Source organism: Bombina bombina, chromosome 4 (assembly GCF_027579735.1).
Source record: "Bombina bombina isolate aBomBom1 chromosome 4, aBomBom1.pri, whole genome shotgun sequence".
Classification (NCBI taxonomy): Eukaryota; Metazoa; Chordata; class Amphibia; order Anura; family Bombinatoridae; genus Bombina; species Bombina bombina.
The window spans coordinates 372,628,176-372,654,913 of NC_069502.1; the positions used below are offsets into that span (position 1 = coordinate 372,628,176).

Sequence of the window (26,738 nt, forward strand, 5' to 3'; positions counted from 1 at the left end):
ATAACTACCTAGCTAAAATAAATACAAAAGTACCTGTAAAATAAAACCTAACCTAAGTTACCCTAACACCTAACACTACAATTAAATAAACTAAATTAAATACAATTACCTAAATTAAATTAGCTAAAGTACAAAAAAAACAAACACTAAATTACAGAAAATAATAAACAAATTACAGATATTTAAACTAATTACACCTAATCTAATAGCCCTATTAAAATAAAAAAGCCCCTCCAAAATAAAAAAAACCCTAGCCTAAACTAAACTACCTATAGCCCTTAAAAGGGCCTTTTGCGGGGCATTGCCCCAAAGTAATCGGCTCTTTTACCTGTAAAAAAAAATACAAACAATCCCCCCAACAGTGAAACCCACCACCCACACAACCAACCCCCCAAATAAAATACTATCTAAAAAAAAACCCTAAGCTCCTCTATTGCCCTGACAGGACAGGGCAGTTAGCTCTATTGCAGCCCAAAGTCCCTAACATAAAAATAAAACCCACCCAATACACCCTTAAAAAAAACTAACACTAACCCCCTGAAGATCGACTTACCGGAGACGTCTTCATCCAAGCCGGGCCGAAGTCCTCAACGAAGCCGGGAGAAGTCTTCATCCAAGCCGGGCGAAGTGGTCCTCCAGACGGCATCCTCTATCTTCATCCATCCGGCACGGAGCGGGTCCATCTTCAAGACATCCGACGCGGAGCATCCTCTTCATCCGACGACTAAAGCTAAATGAAGGTACCTTTAAGTGATGTCATCTAAGTTTGTATTTTTTTTTACAAGTAAAAGAGCTGATTACTTTGGGGCAATGCCCTGCAAAAGGCCCTTTAAAGGGCTATTGATAGTTTAGTTTAGGCTAGGGTTTTTTTTTATTTTGGGGGGTCTTTTTTATTTTAATAGGGCTATTAGATTAGGTGTAATTAGTTTAAATATCTGTAATTTGTTTTATTTTCTGTAATTTAGTGTTTGTTTTTTTTTGTACTTTAGCTAATTTAATTTAGGTAATTGTATTTAATTTAGTTAATTTATTTAATTATATTGTAGTGTTAGGTGTTAGTGTAACTTAGGTTAGGTTTTATTTTACAGGTACTTTTGTATTTATTTTAGCTAGGTAGTTATTAAATAGTTAATAACTATTTAGTAACTATTCTACCTAGTTAAAATAAATACAAACTTGCCTGTATAATACAAATAAAAATTAGTTATATTGTAGCTATCTTAGGGTTTATTTTACAGGTAAGTATTTAGTTTTAAATAGGAATAATTTAGTTAATGATAGTAATATTTATTTAGATTTATTGTAATTATATTTAAGTTAGGAGGTGTAAGGGTTAGGGTTAGACTTAGGTTTAGGGGTTAATAACTTTAATATAGTGGCAGCGACGTTGGGGGCAGCAGATTTGGGGTTAATAAATGTAGGTAGGTTGCGGAGGCATTGGGGGCGGCAGATTAGGGGTTAATAAATAGTATGTAGGTGTCGGCGATGTTGGGGGCAGCAGAATTGGGGTTAATACATATAATGTAGGTGGCGGCGGTGTCCGTAGCGGCAGATTAGGGGTTAATAATTATAATGTAGGTGGCGGCGATGTTGGGGGTGGAAGATTAGGGTTAATAAGTGTAAGATTAGGGTTGTTTAGGCTCAGGGTTCATGTTAGGGTGTTAGGTGTAGACATAACTTTTATTTCCCTATAGGAATCAATGGGGCTGCGTTAAGGAGTTCTACGCTGCTGTTTTTGCAGGTGTTAGACTTTTTCTCAGCCGGCTCTCCCCGTTGATTCCTATGGGGAAATCGTGCACGAGGACGTACGACCAGCTCACCGCTGACTTAAGCAGCGCTGGTATTGGAGTGCGGTAATGAGCAAAATTTTGCTCAACGCTCACTTCTTGTCTTTTAACAACGGGTTTCTGAAAACTCGTAATACCAGCGCTGTAGGTAAGTGAGCGGTGAGACAAATCTGCTCGTTAGCACCTCATAGCCTCTAACGCAAAACTCGTAATTTGGGCCTCTGTTTGCACATGTGCAGACTGGGGTAGCCTGCACTCTTGTAGAGATGTGTGCATATCCTATCAGTGTCTAGCATCAGAAACACAGGCATTATATTTCAATTGAGTTCACAGCAGCATCTTATTTGCTTCTAGGCATGCTCCAGCAGATAATGACTGTTAAATTCTTGCATTCTACCAAATCAGAGATGGATATAGATATAGCCATAGAAGGAATTGTGTAGGGTAGGGGGAATTAGAGCTGTACAATTCAGAAACTTAAAAGAAAGAGTTAATTGTGAGGCACTGCAGTATCAATTTGCAGGTAAAGTAATTAAAGTACATATTAATATTTTGTCTCTATCCCAACTTTATTGATGTCCCTTTAAGGTGTTTTAGCACTGATTCAACTTGGTTACTATTGCAAAGGATAATTTGCCTTTAATGATTGTTGATGCAAAATTGATAATCCACATTTTAAAAGCATGTGACACCATAGAAGCTTAGGGAGGAAGGGAAAAGTAAACAAAAGCTCACATAAATTGTTTTTAAGTATTAACAAAAGCTTCACTGGGAGAAAGTGAAACAAACACATTTTAGATGTATTTTACAACAAAAGGCTGCAAAATAAATAATGAATGTATATTGCAATAATGTTTCACTTGCAATAATGAAACATTTTATGCATGGTTGAAATCTCAAGTTTAATGGTCCTTTAATACTGGAAGAAAGGGAAATGGGAAATAAACTTCTGCTTGCTTGTTTTTAATGTGTGCTCATCAAATGAATGTGCTTTTCTAAAGCGGTGCAAGGAATAAACATGGTATCTACTAAAATTAGGAAGTTCATATATTGATATGGTAGACATAGGGCTTTACAGATTCTAGAACAAGGCTATGGAACAAGGAATATGTGCACCAATGACGCCCAGACATAGTTCTCAAGGGCTTTAATAAGTGGAGATGTCATTACATCCCTTTATATGCATTAAAGGTACAGTCACATCATTGTTATAAATAGACAGTATATATAGGTTAAGCAGTGCTTTGCAAAGATCTACATGCAAAATAATGCTTTAAAAGCATTTCAAACTTTAAGCATGTCTGTTGTTTTTTAGTCAAATGGCACACTCCTTGAAACACTTCTTTGAGTATCTGTATCTTACCACTTTGCTGTTGCCAGTCAGCGACAAATATAAATGTGTTCCTGCACTGATCAAGCAGTCACTTAGTGTAATCTTGTAGTTCCATTGTTTTGGATCCTGTAAGATGCACTCCAGCAATTTTTAAGAAAAAAACCCCAGACAAAATCCATTACAATATCCTTTTATGTATTATGGGTAAATATAATCATAGGCGTGTGTTCAGTTAGAAAGATCCTAAAATATCTCTGTGTGCAGCTCTTAAGCAATGGATTTTTATAGGTCTCATTTTCAAACACATGTTAGGAAGTGGACAGACAAATTAGACTGTAGTTCTTACTTTTGTCTCTGTGTGTTTAGATTGTAAGGTCCCTAGGAAGCAGGGCCCAGTATTAATCTCATTCTGCCTTCCCTGTCTTGTCTTTATTTACTTCCCTTATGCATAATTATTCATTATAATAATGATCATATCTGTAACATTTTCCCCAGATTCCGCTGTAACAGAACCTCCGTGCCAAGTTGTGGAGTACAGTTTAGAAATCTCAGTACCTGGAGGAGATGCCACTGAAGTCTATCATGGATGTGACTTAGAGTGTACAGTCAGTGAGCTTCTTCCTGGAACTACTTATCATTTCAGAGTACGAGCTTTGAATGACGGAGGTGTAAGTTACCATATTCATTGTCTCTTTAATGCAAACACACCTGTCATGCACCAGTTCTGTGCATATTTCCTCAGTGTTAGCATTAACAATAAGTTACATATATGCATTTTAATTAATGTGGCCTCAAAACATACATACTTATCTATGCTGCTCAAGGAAAAGGTTACATTATGTCAATGTTTTATCACTCTGTGCAAATGTACGCAGATGATAAGCTTTAATATTATAGTTTTTGTTATTAAAGGGACATGAAACACAATTTTTTTTCTTTCATGATTCAGAAGGAGCATGCAATTTTAAGCAACTTTCTAATTCACTTCTATTATCTCATTTGTTTTATTCTCTTGATATCCTTTGCTGAAAAGCATATCTAGATAGGTTCAGAAGCTGCTGATTGGTGGCTGCACATAGATGCCTCGTGTGATTGGCTCACCTATGTGCACTGCTATTTCTTCAACAAAGGATATCTAATGAATGAAGCAAATTAGATAATAAATTGGAATTTTGTTCAAAATTATATTCTATATCTGAATCATGAAAGAAAAAATTTGGGTTTAATGTTTTAATAAGATTTAACACAATTTTGTGAACAAACCCTATTCATTAACCAGCATTATTTGCTAATAAGTGTTTGATTATAAACCGTTTTTTGTGACCCAGATCGCTGCATAGCATTACACAGCAGGCCATTGCAGTATTCTCTTGGGCATTCAGGGGTTAACTTTAACCCTATCCCTAACTAACCCTATTCCAACCAGCAAACCTATTGCAACGTTGTGATGTCATTGACATTAATGGTATAGCAGGCAAAATTACAGCCTTGAGATTGTTGCTGTACAAATGGGGTACAATACTTGTCACTGGTGAGAAATTTATAGCATTAATATTGTAAATTGTGTAATGAGAAAAGAAATCCTATAATTACTTATGTAGCCTTTGTTGTCTTTCAGTACGGTCCCTATTCAGATGCCACAGAGATTACAACTGCAGCTGGACCACCTGCACAGTGTCGGGCACCAGTCCTGTCCTTTTTGTCTGACACATGTGTACTTGTAAACTGGGAGGTAAGGCAAGAACGTGCGCAGAAAATGTTTTGAAAAGGCATAAGATGACACTTGTAACACCATGAATGAAACAAATAATACCCTAGTGATTATGTTCAGTTGTTTCAAGATCATTTTAAATACAGTATTTTATTTCTAAAACCATTTATTTAGATCCACTGAGCGAAGGTATAACATATGGCACAAATTTTTACATACAGTTTAAATCCTAAAAGTCTGATAACATTATTTATTATTTTTCCTTGGAAAGAGATACTTCACCATCAGGTTCTGTATTCTACTCTGTTGAAAGAGCAATGTGCAATTTTTACTGTTGGTGTAGGATGATACCACCAATAGCATTCTTTGTAAACTTTCTGGATTTTAGTAAAACAGTGGAGGTTGACAAATAAGCTAATATTGGTTAGCTACAAGTTAGTTGTCATTGTGCTTAGGACCAGTAGCTGTGGGGAATGCTATGCTCCCTTTTGCAACTGCCATTTGACATATTTCATATTATGTCTAATTAACGATTGTTAATATGGGAATGTTCTTACACATCATGTGTCCCATGATGGACTAAAATATATTGTTTATACACTGTATTGCTTTAAGTGAATTATGGGGTATTATTTTATTTTGTACACCATTTTCCTTGTACACCTTTTGTTTATTTGACTGGTGAATATACACAAATGGTTGCCATAGCAACCACTTGTCATTTTTTTACACAGGGGGTGGGGCTATAGGTTTAAAAGTCTATTTGTTTTATTTCCCTTTTGGTTTTTCTGAGGAAGGGGGAAACCCCCAAAACATCATGTTGTAAAGAAACCGCTGTGTTTCAAAAATCCAGTGTGAACATTTTAATATATATATATATATATATATATATATATATATATATATATATATATATATATATATATATATATATATATAATATTTAGAAGGGATCCCACACTCGCTATTATCCTGCAACCTCCGGGGTGCAATTTAAATATATAATATAAGAAAATCAAGAAAGGCACTCTCCGTATTAATCACCAAACTTCTTTACTCAGGTAAGTTCACCTGAGTAAAGAAGTTTGGTGATTAATACGGAGAGTGCCTTTCTTGATTTTCTTATATATATATATATATATATATATATATATATATATATATATATATATATATATATATATATATAAAATTATTTTTTCCTAGATTTGATGGAACGAAGAGCCTAAGAGCATAAATTCACTACCCCTTGCATAAAGGACTATTAGAATATTACCCTTTCATGCATTGTCTTTCTATTTTTTTCTTAAAAATACTGAATTATGTCATCATTATTAGATAAAAGTAATGTGCGAGAACACAACTTTTGTATAAAGATAACACAGATCAAGGTTGCACATAATTTGAAGTAAATGAGCATATAATGCTTTAGAAAATTAATAGAGGGGATAAGAGATATCAGGTAATAATACAACACAGAAGAATACCGCCTGCTATAGCGAGTAGTGATACAATTGCACATTTGAATCTTTATATATTAATATTACTTTTTACTTTGACAAGAATAGATCTTTGTTGCACAATTTAACATGATGATTGCTAAAGAATGAATTATAATGATGTAGCTTCTTCACAAATATAGCTATTAAAAATAAGAAACTACATAACTGGTGACACAGTCGTATTTGATTGTATTAATTTACATCTTTTTGTCATTACTTAGGGAACAAAACCTTTACAGATTCATTGTTAGCTTATTCCCAGGGGATTGTAGCATAGCTGCAAAATGGCTTACACAGTAATGGGATAAACTAATGCATAGAGCTACATTTACAATCTTCTTTGAGAAGACATTTCTTTCTAGATCTTTAGCAGCCCACATAAATATATAGCTCTGAGACTGTAGGAAGCACTATTGTAATTAAGATTTGTTAAGTTGCCATCCATATGTGTTGTTCTCACCCATTATACTAAAAAAAAACACGACCAGAATTTGACGTTTCTTCTGTTAAGTGTGATCAGTCCACGGGTCATCATTACTTCTGGGATATTACTCCTCCCCAACAGGAAGTGCAAGAGGATTCACCCAGCAGAGCTGCATATAGCTCCTCCCCTCTACGTCACTCCCAGTCATTCTCTTGCACCCAACGACTAGATAGGATGTGTGAGAGGACTATGGTGATTATACTTAGTTTTATATCTTCAATCAAAAGTTTGTTATTTTAAAATAGCACCGGAGTGTGTTATTACCTCTCTGGCAGAGTTTGAAGAAGAATCTACCAGAGTTTTGCTATGATTTTAGCCGGAGTAGTTAAGATCATATTGCTGTTCTCGGCCATCTGAGGAGTGAGGTAAACTTCAGATCAGGGGACAGCGGGCAGATGAATCTGCATAGAGGTATGTAGCAGTTTTTATTTTCTGACAATGGAATTGATGAGAAAATCCTGCCATACCGATATAATGTCATGTATGTATACTTTACACTTCAGTATTCTGGGGAATGGTACTTCACTAGAATTACACTGTAAGAAATACATAAAGCTGTTTAATAACTAGAGATTATGTTTAACGTTTTTGCTGGAATGTAAAATCGTTTTCATTTGCTGAGGTACTGTGTGAATAAATGTTTGGGCACTATTTTTCCACTTGGCAGTTGCTTAATCTGTTTTTCTGACAGTTTCTGTTCTCCCTCACTGCTGTGTGTGAGGGGGAGGGGCCGTTTTTTGGCGCTTTTTCTATGCATCAAATATTTCAGTCAGCAACTCATTGTATTCCCTGCATGATCCGGTTCATCTCTACAGAGCTCAGGGGTCTTCAAAACTTATTTTGAGGGAGGTAATTTCTCTCAGCAGAGCTGTGAGAATTATAGTTTGACTGAGATAAAAAACGTTTATTCTGTAATTTGTTTCCTGCTTTCAGAATTTGTTATCTTTGCTAATGGGATTAAACCTTTGCTAAAGTTGTGTTGTTTACAAGGATTGAGGCTATAACTGTTTCAATTTATTAATTTTCAACTGTCATAGATCTTCTGTGCTTCTTAAAGGCACAGTACATTTTAATATTATTCTAATTGAATTGTATTTCCAAGTTGCAAGTTTATTTGCTAGTGTGTTAAACATGTCTGATTCAGAGGATGATACCTGTGTCATTTGTTGCAATGCCAAAGTGGAGCCCAATAGAAATTTATGTACTAACTGTATTGATGCTACTTTAAATAAAAGTCAATCTGTACAAATTGAACAAATTTCACCAAACAACGAGGGGAGAGTTATGCCGACTAACTCGCTTCACGTGTCAGTACCTACATCTCCCGCTCAGAGGGAGGTGCGTGATATTATAGCGCCGAGTACATCTGGGCGGCCATTACAAATCACATTACAGGATATGGCTACTGTTATGACTGAGGTTTTGGCTAAATTACCAGAACTAAGAGGTAAGCGTGATCACTCTGGGGTGAGAACAGAGTGCGCTGATAATATTAGGGCCATGTCAGACACTGCGTCACAGGTGGCAGAACATGAGGACGGAGAACTTCATTCTGTGGGTGACGGTTCTGATCCAAACAGACTGGATTCAGATATTTCAAATTTTAAATTTAAACTGGAAAACCTCCGTGTATTACTAGGGGAGGTGTTAGCGGCTCTGAATGATTGTAACACAGTTGCAATACCAGAGAAAATGTGTAGGTTGGATAAATATTTTGCGGTACCGACGAGTACTGAGGTTTTTCCTATACCTAAGAGACTTACTGAAATTGTTACTAAGGAGTGGGATAGACCCGGTGTGCCGTTCTCACCCCCTCCGATATTTAGAAAAATGTTTCCAATAGACGCCACCACAAGGGACTTATGGCAAACGGTCCCTAAGGTGGAGGGAGCAGTTTCTACCTTAGCTAAGCGTACCACTATCCCGGTGGAGGATAGCTGTGCTTTTTCAGATCCAATGGATAAAAAGTTAGAGGGTTACCTTAAGAAAATGTTTGTTCAACAAGGTTTTATATTGCAACCCCTTGCATGCATTGCGCCGATCACGGCTGCAGCGGCATTCTGGATTGAGTCTCTGGAAGAGAACATTGGTTCAGCTACTCTGGACGACATTACGGACAGGCTTAGAGTCCTTAAACTAGCTAATTCATTCATTTCGGAGGCCGTAGTACATCTTACTAAACTTACGGCGAAAAATTCAGGATTCGCCATTCAGGCACGCAGGGCGCTGTGGCTAAAATCCTGGTCAGCTGATGTTACTTCTAAGTCTAAATTGCTTAATATACCTTTCAAAGGGCAGACCTTATTCGGGCCCGGGTTGAAAGAGATTATCGCTGACATTACAGGAGGTAAAGGCCATGCCCTGCCTCAGGACAAAGCCAAAGCCAAGACTAGACAGTCTAATTTTCGTTCCTTTCGTAATTTCAAAGCAGGAGCAGCATCAACTTCCTCTGCACCAAAACAGGAAGGAGCTGTTGCTCGCTACAGACAAGGCTGGAAACCTAACCAGTCCTGGAACAAGGGCAAGCAGACTAGGAAACCTGCTGCTGCCCCTAAAACAGCATGAATTGAGGGCCCCCGATCCGGGATCGGATCTAGTGGGGGGCAGACTTTCTCTCTTCGCCCAGGCTTGGGCAAGAGATGTTCAGGATCCCTGGGCGCTAGAGATAATATCTCAGGGATACCTTCTGGACTTCAAATACTCTCCTCCAAGAGAGAGATTTCATCTGTCAAGATTGTCAACAATCCAGACAAAGAAAGAGGCGTTTCTACGCTGCGTACAAGAGCTCTTGTTAATGGGAGTAATCCATCCAGTTCCACGATCGGAACAGGGACAGGGGTTTTACTCAAATCTGTTTGTGGTTCCCAAAAAAGAGGGAACTTTCAGACCAATCCTGGACTTAAAGATCCTAAACAAATTCCTAAGAGTTCCATCGTTCAAGATGGAGACTATTCGGACAATTTTACCTATGATCCAAGAGGGTCAATACATGACCACTGTAGATTTAAAAGATGCTTACCTTCACATACCGATTCACAAAGATCATTATCGGTACCTAAGGTTTGCCTTCCTAGACAGGCATTACCAGTTTGTGGCTCTTCCATTCGGATTGGCTACAGCTCCAAGAATCTTCACAAAGGTTCTGGGTGCTCTTCTGGCGGTACTAAGACCGCGGGGAATCTCGGTAGCTCCATACCTAGACGACATTCTGATACAAGCTTCAAGCTTTCAAACTGCCAAGTCTCATACAGAGTTAGTGCTGGCATTTCTAAGGTCACATGGATGGAAGGTGAACGAAAAGAAAAGTTCACTCGTTCCACTCACAAGAGTTCCCTTCCTGGGGACTCTTATAGATTCTGTAGAAATGAAGATTTACCTGACAGAGGACAGGCTAACAAGACTTCAAAGTGCTTGCCGCACCCTTCATTCCATTCAACACCCGTCAGTGGCTCAATGCATGGAGGTAATCGGCTTAATGGTAGCGGCAATGGACATAGTACCCTTTGCACGCTTACACCTCAGACCACTGCAACTGTGCATGCTAAGTCAGTGGAATGGGGATTACTCAGACTTATCCCCTTCTCTGAATCTGGATCAAGAGACCAGAAATTCTCTTCTATGGTGGCTTTCTCGGCCACATCTGTCCAGAGGGATGCCATTCAGCAGACCAGACTGGACAATTGTAACAACAGACGCCAGCCTTCTAGGTTGGGGTGCCGTCTGGAATTCTCTGAAGGCTCAGGGACAATGGAGTCAGGAGGAGAGTCTCCTGCCAATAAACATTCTGGAATTGAGAGCAGTTCTCAATGCCCTCCTGGCTTGGCCCCAGTTGACAACTCGGGGGTTCATCAGGTTTCAGTCGGACAACATCACGACTGTAGCTTACATCAACCATCAGGGAGGGACAAGAAGCTCCCTAGCTATGATGGAAGTATCAAAGATAATTTGCTGGGCAGAGTCTCACTCTTGCCACCTGTCAGCAATCCACATCCCGGGAGTGGAGAACTGGGAGGCGGATTTCTTAAGTCGTCAGACTTTTCATCCGGGGGAGTGGGAACTTCATCCGGAGGTCTTTGCCCAAATACTTCGACGTTGGGGCAAACCAGAGATAGATCTCATGGCGTCTCGACAGAACGCCAAGCTTCCTCGTTACGGGTCCAGATCCAGGGATCCAGGAGCAGTCCTGATAGATGCTCTGACAGCACCTTGGGACTTCAGGATGGCTTACGTGTTTCCACCCTTCCCGTTGCTTCCTCGATTGATTGCCAGAATCAAACAAGAGAGAGCATCAGTGATTCTAATAGCACCTGCGTGGCCACGCAGGACTTGGTATGCAGACCTGGTGGACATGTCATCCTGTCCACCTTGGTCTCTACCTCTGAAACAGGACCTTCTGATACAGGGTCCCTTCAAACATCAAAATCTAACTTCTCTGAAGCTGACTGCTTGGAAATTGAACGCTTGATTTTATCAAGACGTGGATTTTCTGAGTCAGTTATTGATACCTTAATACAGGCTAGGAAACCTGTTACCAGAAAGATTTACCATAAGATATGGCGTAAATACCTATATTGGTGTGAATCCAAAGGTTACTCTTGGAGTAAGGTTAGGATTCCTAGGATATTGTCTTTTCTACAAGAAGGTTTAGAAAAGGGTTTATCTGCTAGTTCATTAAAGGGACAGATCTCAGCTCTGTCCATTCTGTTACACAAACGTCTGTCAGAAGTTCCTGACGTCCAGGCTTTTTGTCAGGCTTTGGCCAGAATTAAGCCTGTGTTTAAAACTGTTGCTCCACCATGGAGTTTAAACCTTGTTCTTAATGTTTTACAGGACGTTCCGTTTGAACCCCTTCATTCCATTGATATAAAGTTGTTATCTTGGAAAGTTCTATTTTTAATGGCTATTTCCTCGGCTCGAAGAGTCTCTGAATTATCAGCCTTACATTGTGATTCTCCTTATTTGATTTTTCATTCGGATAAGGTAGTCCTGCGTACTAAACCTGGGTTCTTACCTAAGGTAGTTACTAACAGGAATATCAATCAAGAGATTGTTGTTCCTTCCTTATGCCCAAATCCTTCTTCAAAGAAGGAACGTCTACTGCACAACCTGGATGTAGTCCGTGCTCTAAAATTTTACTTACAGGCAACTAAGGAATTTCGACAAACGTCTTCTCTGTTTGTCATTTACTCTGGGCAGAGGAGAGGTCAAAAAGCTTCCGCTACCTCTCTTTCTTTTTGGCTTCGTAGCATAATTCGTTTAGCTTATGAGACTGCTGGACAGCAGCCTCCTGAAAGAATTACAGCTCATTCTACTAGAGCTGTGGCTTCCACTTGGGCCTTCAAGAATGAGGCCTCTGTTGAACAGATTTGCAAGGCTGCAACTTGGTCTTCGCTTCATACTTTTTCCAAATTTTACAAATTTGACACTTTTGCTTCATTGGAGGCTATTTTTGGGAGAAAGGTTCTTCAGGCAGTGGTTCCTTCTGTATAAAGAGCCTGCCTATCCCTCCCGTCATCCGTGTACTTTTGCTTTGGTATTGGTATCCCAGAAGTAATGATGACCCGTGGACTGATCACACTTAACAGAAGAAAACATAATTTATGCTTACCTGATAAATTCCTTTCTTCTGTAGTGTGATCAGTCCACGGCCCGCCCTGTTTTTAAGGCAGGTAAATATTTTTTGATTTATACTCCAGTCACCACTTCACCCTTGGCTTTTCCTTTCTTGTTGGTCCTTGGTCGAATGACTGGGAGTGACGTAGAGGGGAGGAGCTATATGCAGCTCTGCTGGGTGAATCCTCTTGCACTTCCTGTTGGGGAGGAGTAATATCCCAGAAGTAATGATGACCCGTGGACTGATCACACTACAGAAGAAAGGAATTTATCAGGTAAGCATAAATTATGTTTTTTGCATTGGTTTTGTTTTTTACCTTTTTCTATGACATACTAACCCGTTTAAAGTGTTGCTATTTAGCAGAGTGTGTGTAACCACTCAAAAATGATTGGCTTTTAGCTTGGGGTTTAGTGGTGTGTGTATAGACACTCACCGGCCACTTTATTATGTACACCTTGCTAGTACCGGATTGGACCCCCTTTTCCCTTCAAAACTGCCTTAATTCTTTGTGGCATAGATTCAACAAGGTTTTGGAAACATTCCTCAGATATTTTGGTCCATATTTACATGATAGCAGCATCACGCAGTTGCTGCAGATTTGTCGGTTGCACATCCATGATGTGAATCTCCCGTTCCACCACATCCCAAAGGTGCTCTATTGGATTGAGATCTGGTGACTGTGGAAGCCATTGGAGTACAGTGAACTCATTGTCATGTTCGAGAAACCAGTTTGAGATGATTTGAGCTTTGTGACATGGTGCATTATCCTGCTGGAAGTAGCCATCAGAAGATAGGTACACTGTAGTAATCAAGGGATGGACATGGCCAGCAACAATACTCAGGTAGGCCGTGGCATTTAAACAATGCTCAATTGGTACTAAGGGACCCAAAGTGTGCCAAGAAAATATCCCTTACACCATCACCACCAGCCTGAACCGTTTATAAAAGGCAGGATGGATCCATACTTTCATGTTGTTTACACCAAATTCTGACCCTACCATCTGAATGGCACAGCTGTAATCGAGACTCATCAAGCAACTTTTTTACAATCTTCTATTGTCCAATTTTGGTGAGCCTGTGCAAATTGTAGCCTCAGTTTCCTGTTCTTAGCTGACAGGAGTGGCACCCGGTGTGGTCTTCTGCTGCTATAGCCCATTTGTTTCAAAGTTCAATGTGTTGTGCATTCAGAGATGGTATTCTACATACCTTGGTTGTAACGAGTGGTTATTTAAGTTACTGTATGCCTTTCTATCATCTTTAACCAGTCTGCCCATTCTCCTCTGACATCAACAAGGCATTGTCATTCACTGGATATTTTCTCTTTTTCAGACCATTCTCTGTAAACCCTAGAGATGGTTGTGCGTGAAAATCCAAGTAGATCGTCAGTTTTTTAAATACTCTGGCACCAACAACCATGCCACGTTCAAAGTCACTTAAATCCCCTTTCTTCCCTATTCTGATGCTGGGTTTGAACTTCAGCAAAGTCACCTTTACCATGTCTAGATGCCTAAATGCATTGAGTTGCTTCCATTTGTTACCAAGCAATTGAACAGGTGTACCTAATAAAGTGGCCGGTGAGTGTATATGTATGTATGTATTTATATTTATATATATATAGTATATGTGTGTATATATATATATATATATATATATATATATATATATATATATATATATAATGTTAAGAGAGAGCACTCTCACCCCAATTCCAACTGCCAGGGTGCCAACGGTTAAATATAAGGATAGAAGGAGGCACTTGCTGGACTTTTAATAAGTGAATTTAATCCTTAAAGTGTGACGTTTCGGGGACACATTCCCCTTCCTCAGACAAAAAAGGTTTTTTTTTTTGTCTGAGGAAGGGGAGTAACAGAGACTAGTTTTTACATAATCCTGGTAAGGTAATTAAAAAAACAAAAGGAGAGCCAAAGCAGCTCCTAGGTGTACCTAGGAGCTGCTTTGGCTCTCCTTTTGTTTTTTAATTAGTTTACCAGGATTATGTAAAAACTAATCTCTGTTACTATTTACTTATATTAATCTCAGCACAGCAGTAATAAATATAAGAGTAATCTTAATGCAGCCCTCGGATTGTAAGGGCTTAGTTTATCTTTCATATTAATTTGCGGGCTGATGACATCAGTATATTACCTTACGAGACTTGTGAATATTACCTCCTGGTTTAAGTGTTTTTAATTTAGCCTAAACTTATGTATGAATGATTATTCCTAGTTATTTCAATAAAGATTAACAGTATGAATGGTATGGAATAATATTCTTTGTAACTCATATCAGTTCTGCAGAGTTCAGAAATAATTTATTTGCAGAGCCTAACTTATTTCACTAAGTTGTATACTTATTTACAATTAGGTTTCTAGTTGTTATCTGTCTTAAGTTTGGGCATCTGCAACAGGTTAAATTTTTTATTGCCACAATTATTGTGATGACACAATTTACAGCATATTAAAGAGCAGCAAAATAACGGCTAGATTACGAGTCTTGCGTTATGAGTCATAACACTGCTTTTTTACTCCCGCTGGTATTACGAGTCTTGAAGATTTAGGGGCACCGTACACTTTTTTGGCCTTACTGCAAATCAATCTTTTTTCGATGGGACTTCCATAGCGCCGGTATTACGAGCTTGTCCTGGGAGGCCAAAAAGTGAGCGGTACAGCCTATCCCGTCAAGATTCGTACCGCATTTTAAAGTCAGTAGTTATGAGTTTTATGCTATAACGCTGTAGCATAAAACTCTTAACTAAAGTGTTAAAAAGTACACTAACACCATAAACTACCTATTAACCCCTAAATCGAGGCCCTCCCGCATCGCAAACACTAAAATTAAATTATTAACCCCTAATCTGCCGCTCCCGACATTGCCGCCACTAGAATAAGCATATTAACCCCTAAACCGCCGCACTCCCGCCTCGCAAACATTCGTTATATATTATTAACCCCTAATCTGCCGCCCCAACGTCGCCGCCACCTACCTACATTTATTAACCCCTAATCTGCCGCCCCCAACGTCGCCGCCACTATATTAAATATATTAACCCCTAAATCTAAGTCTAACCCTAACTCCCCCTAACTTAAATATAATTTAAATAAATCTAAATAAAAATTACTATCATTACCTAAATAATTCCTATTTAAAACTAAATACTTACCTATAAAATAAACCAGAAGCTAGCTACAATATAACTAATAGTTACATTGTAGCTAGCTTAGGGTTTATTTTTATTTTACAGGCAAGTTTGTATTTATTTTAACTAGGTAGAATAGTTACTAAATAGTTATTAACTATTTAATAACTACCTAGTTAAAATAAATACAAACTGACCTGTAAAATAAAACCTAACATAAGTTACACTAACACTACACTACAATTAAATAAATTACCTAAATTAAATACAATTAACTAAATTAAATTAGCTAAATCACAAAAAAGACCCCACTAAATTACAGAAAATAAAAAACAAATTACAAGATCTTTAAACTAATTACACCTAATCTAATAGCCCTATCAAAATATAAAAAAGCGCCCACCCAAAATAAAAAAAAAACCCTAGCCTAAACTAAACTACCAATAGCCCTTAAAAGGGCCTTTTGCGGGGCATTGCCCCAAAGAAATCAGCTCTTTTACTTGTGAAAAAAAAAATACAAACAATCCCCCCAACAGTAAAACCCAACACCCACACAACCAACCCCCCAAATAAAAGCCTAACTAAAAAAACTAAGCTCCCCATTACCCTGAAAAGGGCATTTGGATGGGCATTGCCCTTAAATGGGCATTTAGCTCTATTGCGGCCCAAAGCCCTAACTTAAAAATAAAACCCACTCAATACACCCTTAAAAAATCCTAACACTAACCCCTGAACATTCACTTACTGGGAGAAGTCTTCATCCAAGCTGCAAGATGTCCTCAACGAAGCCGGCAGAAGTGGTCCTCCAGACGGGCAGAAGTCTTCATCCAGGCGGCTTCTTCTATCTTCATCCTTCCGACGTGGAGCGGCTCCATCTTCAAGACATCCGGCGCGGAGCATCCTCTTCTTACGACGTTGTCTTCTGGAATGAAGATACCTTTAAGTGAAGTCATCCAAGATGGCGTCCCTTAGATTCCGATTGGCTGATAGAATTCTATCAGCCAATCTGAATTAAGGTTGAAAAAATCCTATTGGTTGATCCAATCAGCCAATAGGATTGAGCTTGCATTCTATTGGCTGTTCCAATCAGCAAATAGAATGCAAACTCAATCCTATATACTGATTGGATCAGCCAATAGGATTGAAGTTAAATCCTGTTGGCTGATCCAATCAGCCAATAGGATTGAGCTCGCATTCTATTGGCTGTTCCAATCAGCCAATAGAAAGCAAACTCAATCCTATTGGCTGATTGGATCAGCCAATAGGATTGAAGTTCAATCCTATTGGATGATTGCATCAGCCAATAGGATTTTTTCAACCTTAATTCCGATTGGCTGATAGAATTCTATCAGCCAATCGGAATCTAAGGGACGCCATCTTGGATGACGTCACTTAAAGGTACCTTCATTCCAGAAGAAGACGTCGTAAGAAGAGGAGCCGCTCCGCGTTGGAAGGATGAATATAGAAGATGCCGTCTGGATGAAGACTTCTGCCCGTCTGGAGGACCACTTCTGCTGGCTTCGTTGAGGACATCTTGTCGCTTGGATGAAGACTTCTCCCGGTAAGTGAATCTTTGGGGGTTAGTGTTAGGATTTTTTAAGGGTGTATTGGGTGGGTTTTATTTTTAGGTTAGGGCTTTGGGCCGCAATAGAGCTAAATGCCCTTTTAAGGGCAATGCCCATCCAAATGCCCTTTTCAGGGCAATGGGGAGCTTAGGGTTTTATTTGGGGGGTCGGTTGTGTGGGTGGTGGGTTTTACTGTTGGGGGTGTTGTTTGTATTTTTTTTTACAGGTTAAAGAGCTGATTTTTTTGGGGCAATGCCCCGCAAAAGGCCCTTTTAAGGGCTATTGGTAGTTTAGTTTAGGCTAGGTTTTTTTTATTTTGGGTGGGCTTTTTTATTTTGATAGGGCTATTAGATTCGGTGTAATTTGATTTTTGTTTTCTGTAATTTAGTGTTTGTTTTTTTTGTGATTTAGCTAATTAAATTTAATTTAGTTAATTGTATTTAATTTAGGTAATTTATTTAATTGTAGTGTAGTGTTAGGTGTTAGTGTATCTTAGGTTAGATTTTATTTTACAGGTCAATTTGTTTTTATTTTAGCTAGGTAGTTATTAAATAGTTAATAACTATTTAGTAACTATTCTACCTAGTTAAAATAAATACAAACTTGCCTGTAAAATAAAAATAAACCCTAAGCTAGATAAAATGTAACTATTAGTTATATTGTAGCTAGCTTAGGGTTTATTTTACAGGTAAGTATTTAGTTTTAAATAGGAATTATTTAGGTAATGATAGTAATTTGTATTTAGATTTATTAAAATTATAATGAATTTAGGGGGTGTTAGGGTTAGATTTAGATTTAGGGGTTAATAAATATAATATAGTGGCGGCGACATTGGGGCGGCAGATTAGGGGTTAATTAATGTAGGTAGGTAGCAGCGATGTTAGGGGCGGCAGATTAGGGGTTAATAATATTTAACTAGTGTTTGCGATGCGGGAGTACGGCGGTTTTATTATAGTGGCGGCGACGTTGGGGGCTGCAGATTAGGGGTTAATAACATTATGTAGGTGTCGGCGATGTTGGGGGCAGCAGATTAGGGGTTCATAAGTATAATGTAGGTGGCGGCAATGTCCGGAGCGGCAGATTAGGGGTTAATAAATATAATGTAGGTGTCTGCGATGTCGGGGGCAGCAGATTAGGGGTTAATAAGTGTAAGATTAGGGGTGTTTAGACTCGGGTTCATGTTAGGATGTTGGGTGTAAACATAAAATGAGTTTCCCCATAGGAATCAATGGGGCTGCGTTATGGAGCTTTACGCTGCTTTATTACAGGTGTTAGGCTTTTTCTCAGCCGGCTCTCCCCATTGATGTCTATGGGGAAATCGTGCATGAGCACGTACAACCAGCTCACTGCTGACTTAAGCAGTGCTGCTATTGGAGTATGGTATGGAGCACAATTTTGCTCTACACTCACTTCTTGCCTTTTAATGCCGGGTTTATAAAAACCTGTAATACCAGCGCTGTAGGTAAGTGAGCGGTGAGAATAATGTGCAAGTTAACACTGCACCCCTCATACCGCAAAACTCGTTATCTGGCCGTAATTGAATAACCTGTTTAACACAACTTTTCTCCCCCTACTTTTTGTGTAAACTTAGCATCATTTGTGTAGCGTGCATAGTATCTGATGTGGGGGTGAGTAAATGGCTACTTGTTCGTACCATGCCATGTAAAGATTTGCCTAAGTGGGTGCCATGTTCTAACCCATGGCTGTCCCAGAAATCTGTAAATAAAAATCCTTCTCAAACTTAAAAAAAATATTTTCCAGACAAATGGTCAACAACTTGCAAAGAAATTAAATGTGGGGGTCCTTCATATAGAGGATTCCCAGTTACCATGGACCTGACAGCCACGGCACCTCCCTCATGAGGAATGGAGGTGTATAGGCTGTCCACATCCATGGTAACAAGGATATCACTGGTCGATAGCCTATCATATTCTCTCAATATTGTAATTAAACTTGGTGAATCCTGTAAATTTGCAGGTGTTCCCTTAACTACTAGCTGCAGAAAGAAATCTATATAGATTGCTAGACTAGACAATAAGGAATCCCTGGCAGACACAACAGGTCTACCAGGGGGGTCTTTAAGGGTCTTATGCACTTTTGGTAACAGGTCTAGTATGGGAGTCTTGGGGTAATTAGTTGTTAAGAACGCTACTTCTTGTTCTGTTAGTATCCCTGATTCAAGGCCCCTATTAAGGTATTCATCAATATTTTTGTTAAAGGCTGTTATCTGATTCCCCCTTAATTTAATATATACCGTAGTGTCTGCAAATAGTCTTAAAGCCTCATTCCTATAGTTAGAATAGTCTTGTATAACAATAGATACCCCCTTGTCTGCCAGGCAAATTATAATACTACTATCATTACTCAAATCCTAGATAGCAATTAGTTCTTCCTTACTCAAATTCGGGTAAGTGACATAGGGCTGAGTTTGTTTCACATCGTGACATAGCATTTATGTGAAGCTTTTAATAGATGGATGTGTGTTGGTGGGTTCAAATATGGCACCCACTTATGCAAATCTTTACATGGCATGGTACGAACAAGTAGCCATGAAACCATTTACTCACCCTCACATCAGATACTATGTACACTACATCGATGATGTGTTTTTGGTGTGGGGGGTAGCTCTATTGAGCTTGAAGAGTGGGTGTCATGCTTGAACTCCATGGACTGTCCCATAAGATTTAAGTTGGAGTACAGTAATTCAATTATAAATTTTTTGGATTTGAATGTATATAAGGTTGATGCCTGTGATGGTTGCTATTTTGGCACACCTTTGTATACTAAGCCAACGGATCGGAATTCCTTATTGAAAGCCAGAAGCTTCCATCCCAGGCATCAAAAAAAGGGGATTATCACCTCACAACTCACGAGAGTCATTCAAAACAACAGTGAGGTACCCACTATGATGATGCAGCTTGCAGAAATGGAGGACAAACTGGTGACTAGAGGCTATAGAGGTGAGATGGTTTGGGCCGCAAAGGATAGATTACTAGGTGCCCCAGTGGGAAGGAATCTCACAAATTCTAGTGAAGGCACCCAACAGTTAAATCTTGTCACTACATAGACCCCTATGTGTGGTGTGTTAAGGAAGTCGGTACAACAGCATTGGTCCCTTTTGGAATCCGATCCATCCCTACCATTTCAAGGATGAAGCCATCAAGGATGGTAAACCGGAGAGCGGATAATCTGAAGGATTTGTTGGTGAAAACTGATCCCACCCAGTGTTATCAAAAGGACACTTGGTTTAAGACCTCAAAGAAGGGATTCTTTACATTCAGAAGTTGTGTGACGTGCAACAGCATGTTGAGGGGTCAGTCATTTCAAAATCCTCATAACAATAAGTGGTATACAATTTGCCACAGACTCACATGCACAAGTACGCATGTTATATACATGCTTATTTGCCCCAGTTCCTTGGTGTATATTGGAAAGATGGTTGGCAAACCACCGGTGTGCCATTCATGAGGCCTTAATAAAGGGGGACACGGAACAACCAGTGGCACTTCACTTTGCTAGACATAACCATAGTGTGTACAGCCTTGGGTCAATGTTAATTGATCATGTTCCTCCTCTAGCTAGAGGTGGTAATAGAGCCAAGAAATTACTACAAATAGAGACTAAATGGATTCACATACTGGACACTCTAGTACCGAGGCGGCTGAATACCTTTCTTGATTTCAGACCATTTTACACCAAGTAATTAATACTGGACTGACACACTGATGACTTCATTCGAAAGGGTGAACAACCCATTATAGATCCACATGAATACTCATTCTAGTGGGTATCCACGGGTTTCTACCAATACTCTTTTACGCATGAAGGAAGTATAATTTGATGTACATATGGGGGTAGGTGCAGGTTCCCCATAGTCTCTGTATATGATACAAATAATAAATTTACATATGTTTTAAAAATTGTATATAATAGGGATAGGGATTCTTTATATGGGCTGACATCCTTGTGTCCTCAGTAATTTATAGCAAGTGACATGATGAATGGTGTAAAACATTAGCTCATCATATGAGCTGTCTGTTAATGATCCATGGGCGTTACATGTCGTTTGACACTTGCTATTTCTCCAACATAGGTGTGTCCGGTCCACGGCGTCATCCTTACTTGTGGGATATTCTCTTCCCCAACAGGAAATGGCAAAGAGCCCAGCAAAGCTGGTCACATGATCCCTCCTAGGCTCCGCCTTCCCCAGTCATTCTCTTTGCCGTTGTACAGGCAACATCTCCACGGAGATGGCTTAGAGTTTTTTGGTGTTTAAATGTAGTTTTTATTCTTCAATCAAGAGTTTGTTATTTTAAAATAGTGCTGGTATGTACTATTTACTCTGAAACAGAAAAGGGATGAAGATTTCTGTTTGTAAGAGGAAAATGATTTTAGCAACCGTTACTAAAATCGATGGCTGTTTCCACACAGGACTGTTGAGAGGAATTAACTTCAGTTGGGGGAAACAGTGAGCAGACTTTTGCTGCTTGAGGTATGACACATTTCTAACAAGACTTGGTAATGCTGGAAGCTGTCATTTTCCCTATGGGATCCGGTAAGCCATTTTTATTAAATAAGAATAAAGGGCTTCACAAGGGCTTTAAAGACTGGTAGACATTTTTCTGGGCTAAAACGATTGATTTATAAGCATTTTTAATAGTTTATAGCTTTGAGGAGTTATTTTATTCTTGGGAATTATGTTAAATAACCGGCAGGCACTGTATTGGACACCTTTTTCACTGGGGGCCTTCTCTAATCATAGGCAGAGCCTCATTTTCGCGCCACTAATGCGCAGTTGTTTTTGGGAAGCAAGGCATGCAGATGCATGTGTGAGGAGCTCAGATACATAGAAAAAGCTTACTGAAGGCGTCATTTGGTATCGTATTCCCCTCTGGGCTTGGTTGGGTCTCAGCAAAGCAGATACCAGGGACTGTATAGGGGTTAAATATAAAAACGGCTCCGGTTCCGTTATTTTAAGAGTTAAAGTTTTCAAATTTGGTGTGCAATACTTTTAAGGCTTTAAGACACTGTGGTGAAATTTTGGTGAATTTTGAACAATTCCTTCATACTTTTTCACATATTCAGTAATAAAGTGTGTTCAGTTTAAAATTTAAAGTGACAGTAACGGTTTTATTTTAAAACGTTTTTTGTACTTTGTTATCAAGTTTATGCCTGTTTAACATGTCTGAACTATCAGATAGACTATGTTCTGTATGTGAGGAAGCCAAGGTTCCTTCTCATTTAAATAGATGTGATGTATGTGACAAAAAATTTAGAGAAAATGATGCCCAAGATGATTCCTCAAGTGAGGGGAGTAAGCATGGTACTGCATCATCCCCTCCTTCGTCTACGCCAGTCTTGCCCACACAGGAGGCCCCTAGTACATCTAGTGTGCCAATACTCCTTACTATGCAACAATTAACGGCTGTAATGGATAATTCTATCAAAAACATTTTAGCCAAAATGCCCACTTATCAGCGAAAGCGCGACTGCTCTGTTTTAGAAAATACCGAAGAGCATGAGGACGCTGATGATAATGGTTCTGACATGCCCCTACACCAGTCTGAGGGGGCCAGGGAGGTTTTGTCTGAGGGAGAAATTTCAGATTCAGGGAAAATTTCTCAACAAGCTGAACCTGATGTGATTACATTCAAATTTAAATTGGAACATCTCCGCGCTCTGCTTAAGGAGGTGTTATCTACTCTGGATGATTGTGACAATTTGGTCATTCCAGAGAAATTATGTAAGATGGACAAGTTCCTAGAGGTCCCGGGGCCCCCAGAAGCTTTTCCTATACCCAAGCGGGTGGCGGACATTGTAAACAAAGAATGGGAAAGGCCCGGCATACCTTTTGTCCCTCCCCCTATATTTAAGAAATTGTTTCCTATGGTCGACCCCAGAAAGGACTTATGGCAGACAGTCCCCAAGGTCGAGGGGGCGGTTTCTACTCTAAACAAACGCACTACTATCCCTATAGAAGATAGTTGTGCTTTCAAAGATCCTATGGATAAAAAATTAGAGGGTTTGCTTAAAAAGATGTTTGTTCAGCAAGGTTACCTTCTACAACCAATTTCATGCATTGTTCCTGTCACTACAGCAGCGTGTTTCTGGTTCGATGAACTAGAAAAGTCGCTCAATAAAGATTCTTCTTATGAGGAGATTATGGACAGAATTCATGCTCTTAAATTGGCTAACTCTTTTACTTTAGACGCCACTTTGCAATTGGCTAGATTAGCGGCGAAAAATTCGGGGTTTGCTATTGTGGCGCGCAGAGCGCTTTGGCTAAAATCTTGGTCAGCGGATGCGTCTTCCAAGAACAAATTGCTTAACATACCTTTCAAGGGGAAAACGCTGTTTGGCCCTGACTTGAAAGAGATTATTTCAGATATCACTGGGGGTAAGGGCCACGCCCTTCCTCAGGATAGGTCTTTTAAGGCTAAAAATAAACCAAATTTTCGTCCCTTTCGCAGAAACGGACCAGCCCCAAGTTCTACATCCTCTAAGCAAGAGGGTAATACTTCTCAAACCAAGCCAGCCTGGAGGCCAATGCAAGGCTGGAACAAAGGTAAGCAGGCCAAGAAACCTGCCACTGCTACCAAGACAGCATGAGATGTTGGCCCCCGATCCGGGACCGGATCTGGTGGGGGGCAGACTTTCTCTCTTCGCTCAGGCTTGGGCAAGAGATGTTCTAGATCCTTGGGCGCTAGAAATAGTCTCCCAAGGTTATCTTCTGGAATTCAAGGAGCTACCCCCAAGGGGGAGGTTCCACACGTCTCAATTGTCTTCAGACCCCATAAAAAGACAGGCATTCTTACATTGTGTAGAAGACCTGTTAAAAATGGGAGTGATTCATCCTGTTCCATTAGGAGAACAAGGGATGGGATTCTACTCCAATCTGTTCATAGTTCCCAAAAAAGAGGGAACATTCAGACCAATCTTAGATCTCAAGATCCTAAACAAATTTCTCAAGGTTCCATCGTTCAAAATGGAAACCATTCGGACAATTCTTCCTACCATCCAGGAAGGTCAATTCATGACCACGGTGGATTTAAAGGATGCGTATCTACATATTCCTATCCACAAGGAACATCATCGGTTCCTAAGGTTCGCCTTTCTGGACAAGCATTACCAGTTTGTGGCACTTCCATTCGGATTAGCCACTGCTCCAAGAATTTTCACAAAGGTACTAGGGTCCCTTCTAGCGGTGCTAAGACCAAGGGGCATTGCAGTAGTACCTTACTTGGATGACATACTGATTCAAGCGTCGTCTCTACCACAAGCAAAGGCTCATACGGACATTGTCCTGGCCTTTCTCAGATCTCACGGGTGGAAAGTGAACGTAGAAAAAAGTTCTCTATCTCCGTCAACAAGAGTTCCCTTCTTGGGAACAATAATAGACTCCTTAGAAATGAGGATTTTTCTGACAGAGGCCAGAAAATCAAAACTTCTAAGCTCTTGTCAAGTACTTCATTCTGTTCTTCTTCCTTCCATAGCGCAGTGCATGGAAGTAATAGGTTTGATGGTCGCGGCAATGGACATAGTTCCTTTTGCGCGAATTCATCTAAGACCATTACAACTGTGCATGCTCAGTCAGTGGAATGGGGATTATACAGACTTGTCTCCGACGATACAAGTAGATCAGAGGACCAGAGATTCACTCCGTTGGTGGCTGACCCTGGACAACCTGTCACAAGGGATGAGCTTCCGCAGACCAGAGTGGGTCATTGTCACGACCGACGCAAGTCTGGTGGGCTGGGGGCGCGGTCTGGGAACCCCTGAAAGCTCAGGGTCTTTGGTCTCGGGAAGAATCTCTTCTCCCGATAAATATTCTGGAACTGAGAGCGATATTCAATGCTCTCAAGGCTTGGCCTCAGCTAGCAAAGGCCAAATTCATACGGTTTCAATCAGACAACATGACGACTGTTGCGTATATCAACCATCAGGGGGGAACAAGGAGTTCCCTGGCGATGGAAGAAGTGACCAAAATAATTCAATGGGCGGAGACTCACTCCTGCCACTTGTCTGCAATCCACATCCCAGGAGTGGAAAATTGGGAAGCGGATTTTCTGAGTCGTCAGACATTTCATCCGGGGGAGTGGGAACTCCATCCGGAAATCTTTGCCCAAATAATTCAATTGTGGGGCATTCCAGACATGGATCTGATGGCGTCTCGTCAGAACTTCAAGGTTCCTTGCTACGGGTCCAGATCCAGGGATCCCAAGGCGACTCTAGTGGATGCACTAGTAGCACCTTGGAGCTTCAACCTAGCTTATGTGTTCCCACCGTTTCCTCTCATTCCCAGGCTGGTAGCCAGGATCAAACAGGAGAGGGTATCGGTGATCTTGATAGCTCCTGCGTGGCCACGCAGGACTTGGTATGCAGATCTGGTGAATATGTCATCGGCTCCACCATGGAAGCTACCTTTGAGACAGGACCTTCTTGTTCAAGGTCCGTTCGAACATCCGAATCTGGCCTCACTCCAACTGACTGCTTGGAGATTGAACGCTTGATTTTATCAAAGCGAGGGTTCTCAGATTCTGTCATTGATACTCTTGTTCAGGCCAGAAAGCCTGTAACTAGAAAAATCTACCATAAAATATGGAAAAAATATATCTGTTGGTGTGAATCTAAAGGATTCCCATGGAACAAGATAAAAATTCCTAAGATTCTATCCTTTCTTCAAGAAGGTTTGGAGAAAGGATTATCTGCAAGTTCTTTGAAGGGACAGATTTCTGCTTTATCTGTTTTACTTCACAAAAAGCTGGCGGCTGTGCCAGATGTTCAAGCTTTTGTTCAGGCTCTGGTTAGAATCAAGCCTGTTTACAAACCTTTGACTCCTCCTTGGAGTCTCAATTTAGTTCTTTCAGTTCTTCAGGGGGTTCCGTTTGAACCCCTACATTCCGTTGATATCAAGTTATTATCTTGGAAAGTTTTGTTTTTGGTTGCAATTTCTTCTGCTAGAAGAGTTTCAGAGTTATCTGCTCTGCAGTGTTCTCCTCCTTATTTGGTGTTCCATGCAGATAAGGTGGTTTTGCGTACTAAACCTGGTTTTCTTCCGAAAGTTGTTTCTAACAAAAATATTAACCAGGAGATAGTCGTGCCTTCTTTGTGTCCGAATCCAGTTTCAAAGAAGGAACGTTTGTTGCACAATTTGGATGTAGTTCGTGCTCTAAAATCCTATTTAGAGGCTACAAAGGATTTCATACAAACATCTTCCTTGTTTGTTGTTTATTCTGGTAAAAGGAGAGGTCAAAAAGCAACTTCTACCTCTCTCTCTTTTTGGCTTAAAAGCATCATCAGATTGGCTTATGAGACTGCCGGATGGCAGCCTCCTGAAAGAATCACAGCTCATTCCACTAGGGCCGTGGCTTCCACATGGGCCTTCAAGAACGAGGCTTCTGTTGATCAGATATGTAAGGCAGCGACTTGGTCTTCACTGCACACTTTTACTAAATTTTACAAATTTGATACTTTTGCTTCTTCTGAGGCTATTTTTGGGAGAAAGGTTTTGCAAGCCGTGGTGCCTTCCATCTAGGTGACCTGATTTGCTCCCTCCCTTCATCCGTGTCCTAAAGCTTTGGTATTGGTTCCCACAAGTAAGGATGA

At 39.9% G+C, this 26,738-nt stretch overlaps 1 protein-coding gene across 1 annotated transcript in view; it reads left to right on the forward strand.

Moving 5' to 3' along the window:
* FNDC3B (fibronectin type III domain containing 3B) overlaps positions 1–26,738 on the forward strand; it is a 546,318-nt gene that overhangs the window by 388,443 nt on the left and 131,137 nt on the right. The window contains exons 19-20 of the mRNA XM_053710139.1: positions 3,616–3,788; positions 4,739–4,852. Of these exons, the coding sequence (XP_053566114.1) occupies positions 3,616–3,788; positions 4,739–4,852 (287 nt within the window). The remainder of the gene's footprint in view (positions 1–3,615; positions 3,789–4,738; positions 4,853–26,738) is intronic.